At 44.7% G+C, this 5,000-nt stretch overlaps 1 protein-coding gene across 1 annotated transcript in view; it reads left to right on the forward strand.

Annotated features, from left to right (window-relative positions):
• LOC143281867 (matrilin-1-like) overlaps positions 1-2,939 on the forward strand; it is a 15,947-nt gene extending 13,008 nt beyond the window's left edge. Inside the window, exons 6-7 of the mRNA XM_076587126.1 lie at positions 978-1,341; positions 2,367-2,939. Coding sequence (XP_076443241.1) covers positions 978-1,341; positions 2,367-2,374 — 372 coding nt within the window. The 3' untranslated portion in view covers positions 2,375-2,939. The remainder of the gene's footprint in view (positions 1-977; positions 1,342-2,366) is intronic.
• The last annotated feature ends 2,061 nt before the right edge of the window (positions 2,940-5,000 follow it).

Raw genomic sequence — 5,000 nt, forward strand, 5'->3', positions numbered from 1 at the left:
AAGAGGGGGTGGGGGGGTGGGGGGGGAGGAGGAAGGAGAAAGGTCAGTTTCAGTTTCCAGGAAGGGTCAAAGCGTGCGGGCTGATCCATAATTTAGTATTCGCCATGCCATATTCTATCATCTGCTTTTAAAAGACTAGCAGATGGCTGACCTTCGCATAGGTCCAGCGCTCTGTCAAGGCCACGAGAGCCCACTCAAGGTTTGTGTAGAACATTAACATGAAATGAAATAAAATACTTAACAAACAAAAACAAAACAAAAAAAACAACAAACAAACAAACAAAAAAAAGAAAAGAAAAAAAGAGAACTTTCTGTGCATAAACTCAACGCGCTGGTCAGGTTTGAGAGCCTGTCCTTTGTGTTAAACGTTCACATAGAATAGAATAAATTATATAAACAAAATAAACAAATGAATGAATAATCTAAAATATAATAGAGTGAAAGGTTTGTTGAATATCTCACTGTGATAAGCTGTGGGGAGGGTAAAAGTGTACACAGTGTGTGGAGTTGTTCGTTCGTTCTTTCGTTCGTTCGCTCACGCGGTTGTTCAGGACCTCTCGGATTGTATCGTTCCCTTGCACTGCTATCCGTGCGTTCGATGATTCGTTCATTCGTCGGTGCACGTGTGTTCATTCATTCGTTCCATCTCGTGTTTCTTGTGTGTAACTCCTTTCTTTCTTACTTTCCTTCCTTCCTTCTAACCAACCTATCCTTCTTTTCTTTCTCCCTACTTTGTTTTTTCCTTCTTCCTTCCTTTTACTTCATTGTTTATCTTATCATTTGTTCTTACTTCACTTGTTTTATCCTTCATTAATCCATTCGTTCATTTTTTCTTATGAAAAAACAAACAAAACAAAAGAAGCCCGTCTTCCCGATGACTCTATGACCGCAGCCTCTGTCATTTCTGACGATTTCCGTGCTCTCTTGTTAACCTACAGCCAGTAAATGGAGGGTTCCTTTCTCTGTCCCCCAAACAGTACATCCGCAGCCAGGACTTCATCCAGGCTCTGATGAAGCTGCCCAAGGCCAGGCTGGGCCCTCTCTTCAAGAAGCTGCGCGTGCAAGGCTTTGACCCCCAGCGCGGGGGCCGCCCCAACGCCAAGAAGATCGTCATCGCTTTCGTCAACGACGCGATGGAGGACCGCAACGATGTGCTATTCGAGGCCCTGCTGCTCAAGTACGATGACGCCTTGATCCACGTGGTCAGCCTAGGCGACAATGTGGACAAGGGGGAGGTCAAGCAGCTGGCCACGGCACCGGACTACATCAAACAGTTCGCTTTGTACTCCGACCTGGAGAGCCCGCAGAGACGCAAGGACTTCGTGAAGATGATCTGTCAACGTAAGTGCTCGATGACAGCTGGTGTGACGCGGGTCGTTTTTTTTGTTGTTTTTTTCCAGTCCACGTTTTGTGTGAACGTTGGCGTTTGTTGTAGAATTGTACAGTTGTTGACCGGCGCAATAGCCGGGTGGTTAAAGCGTTGGACTTTCAATCTGAGGGTCCCGAGTTCGAATCTCGGTAACGGGGCCTGGTGGTTAAAGGGCTGGAGATTTTTCCAATCTCCCAGGTCAACACATGTGCAGACCTGCTAGTGCCTGAACCCCTCCGTGTATACACAAGCAAAAGATCAAATACGCACATTAAAGATCCTGAAATCCATGTCAGCGTTTGGTGGGTTATGGAAACAAGAGCATACCCAGCATGCACACCCCCGAAAACTGAGTTGGCTGCCTACATGGCAGGGTAAAAACGGTCATACACGTAAAAGCCCACTCGTGTACATACGAGTGAACGTGGGATTTGCAGCCCACGAGCGAAGAAGTATTATTACTTAATGTTTTGATGTTGATGTGAGTGTTTGTGGAATTGTTAGCATTATTTGCTTTGTGCGAACGTTGCCTATGGAAAGTTCAAGTAATCAGGTCTACTTTTTTACAAAATGTGTACACTAATTGCAGCTGGAGGGAGAAAAAACCCCCGTATATCGTTTCCAGGAGGCGGGGAAAGTTATTGCAGCAAGTGTGAAAATAATAGGAAAAAAAGATAGCTGTAAGCCATACAGTATGGTATGAAAACAACTTATCAACACCACAGAGAGAGAGAGAGAGAGAGAGAGAGAATAAATTTTCACTTCAATCAATATCGACGATATGTTACGTTTGAGTTGCTTTTACTTCATCTGGTTACTTAACAACCCTTTCGCCCTGAAGTATGTATTTTATCTATTCATTGAATATTGATTGACTGATTGATTAATTGATTTGTTTATCTTCTGTAAATATGTGTGTTGTTGTTGTTCGTTCGTTCATTCGTTTGTTTGTTTGTTTTTTTCATTTACTTATCTGCTTATTGATGTGTTGGAACAGATCTGTGACACCTTTCGCCAGGCAACCGCACCTCCTCCAACACCACCACCACCACCCTGACCTCCTCCCCCCACACATCGCCCTCGCTGTTCTCCTCCTCCATGCCGCCATCCTCCCCACCCGTGACGTCACCCCTCACGACACATCTGTCCGTGGTGACGTCAAATCCCTCATCCCTGCTTCCGTCGTCACACAGTGCGGTTCGCCTGGATCCTGTGTTCAGGCCCCATCCCCTCCTTCTGACAGGGTTAGTGACCCTGCAGGTCACCTGCTGGCAGTGGTGAAGAAGGAGGATGGTGAGGGGGACTGAGAGGTGTTCGACCTTGGTGTGGGTTGTTGTGAATTCCTGGACGGAAAGAAAAGAAACAGAAAGACAAGGCCAGAAGTGACTGAGAGTGATTCAGAGAGTTCTACACTTAGTGTTGTCGTCGTTGCGACTGCGCGCATGCACACACACACACACACACGCGCGCGCACGCACGCACGCACGCACGCACGCACGCACACACACACACACACGCACACACACACACACACACGCACGCACACATACACGCACGCACACACACACACACACGCACGCACTCACACACACACACACACACACACACACACACACACACACACACACACACACACACACACGCGCGCGCGCGCGCACGCGCACGCGCGCGCGCGCGCAAATGATTGTCAGACATGGAGAAAAACAACAACAACAGCAATACAAAGATTAGTTCTGATTCTGAGACACTTTTCGAGGTGAACACCAGAACGAAATAATTATAACTCCAAACCTGGCATCAGTGACTGCAACCGACAAATCATTCGGTGATATTATTTATTATTATTGATCGGTACGTTTAGCCCTGCGTTGTGAAGATTGATATAAGGATACGTTCCCGATTTTTTCCCTTGTTGAATGAAATACGGTTGTGCCTTCTTTCAATGAAAAACAAAAATGCTCGTGCGAAAGTACACTGGACTAGCACAAAGCGTTCTCAGTTGTGTTGATGTATACGGCACAGGCGAAATACTGCATTTTGTTGAAACGGTCAAAGCATGATCCGCACAATCGTTATGTTTTATTTTTCATTCAGTAGGAGAGTCTGTTCTCTCGCCTGTTCTTTTTCTTTCTTTCTTTTTTTTTCTTTCTTTTTTTTTTTTGACTAAAAATACAAAACAAAACAACAAAACAAAACAAAAAACTCAGTTTTCTTTTCTTATGCATCGTAAGTGGCATTTGTCCTTATACGATATTATGATGTTGAGATGTTGAGACAGACAGGGGTGGGGTCATGTCTGTCCACACCCTTACATGAGACAGACAGGGATGGGGTCATGTCTGTCCACACCCTTACATGAGACAGACACTGGTGGTGTCATGTCTGTCCACACCCTTACATGAGATAGACAGGGGTGGGGTCATGTCTGTCCACACCCTTACATGAGACAGACAGGGGTGGGGTCATGTCTGTCCACACCCTTACATGAGACAGACAGGGGTGGGGTCATGTCTGTCCACACCCTTACATGAGACAGACAGGGGTGGGGTCATGTCTGTCCACACCCTTACATGAGACAGACAGGGGTGGGGTCATGTCTGTCCACACCCTTACATGAGACAGACACTGGGTGGGGTCATGTCTGTCCACACCCTTACATGAGATAGACAGGGGTGGGGTCAGGGTGTGTGTGTGTGGGGGGGAATGTAAAGTCCTACACAGGAGTCCCTCCACTGACAACCAGCAGCGGATCACAAGACCCTCTGCAGGGGAGAGAACCGTTTGCTGTGTGTCATCTGATGGGACTCATAGCTTCGCCTCAGGAGTAGATCACATCCATCTCTCTGTCTCTGTCTCTCTCTCCGTGTCTCTGTTGACTACTTTGATCTGGTTAGTTTTTATTGATATATTGAGTGACATTTCTGTTAGGGACGTTTTAATAGTGATGCAATAAACTTTAACTACATAGCTCCACCAGAGACAATGCAGTATTTGTCCAGTATATAAATCCTTGTCGTAATAATCAGCCGTGCATGATTGATTGTAATGCCCGTTTGAAAAGCAAAGACCTTTCGCTGCAAGGAAAAAATGCATTTTGTCTCTCGATACGAGTTACACGGGTTTTTGATATTTTTATTTTTTTTAAAAGAAAATACTTAAAAAGGTATAGTGAACGCAACTGACGATGCCTTTCGCTGAGTTCTGTAATCGACCATTTTCTGTTTCAAAAAGGAAACATTTTACTCATTTTATTCATGTATATTCTCAGTTGACTCTTGATTTTTTTTCTGCTGGTATGTTGACTCCGTGGACGCAGAATTTTTTTTTTTACTGGTCTTGATTCTCTGTTGACTGGATTTTACTGGTGTATATACTCTGTTGACTGGAATTTTACTGGTGTGTATTCTTCGTTGACTTGAGTTTTACAGGCCTGTATTCTCTACTGACTTTTTCAGTGTTTGTATTTTCCAATCTAGTCCAAACAGATTGTGTCAGGTTTTATGCTGCTTACGAACAAACAGAAAAGCTGCTCATTGTTGTTTTTTGCATGAGTTTCCACCTGTCATTTTTTTTTTTGTTTTTTTGTTTTGGTCTTCTTTATTTTCTTGTTGATAAGTAAATACTGTCAACA

The sequence above is a fragment of the Babylonia areolata genome, chromosome 5 (genome assembly GCF_041734735.1).
Source record: "Babylonia areolata isolate BAREFJ2019XMU chromosome 5, ASM4173473v1, whole genome shotgun sequence".
NCBI classification, from domain to species: domain Eukaryota; kingdom Metazoa; phylum Mollusca; class Gastropoda; order Neogastropoda; family Buccinidae; genus Babylonia; species Babylonia areolata.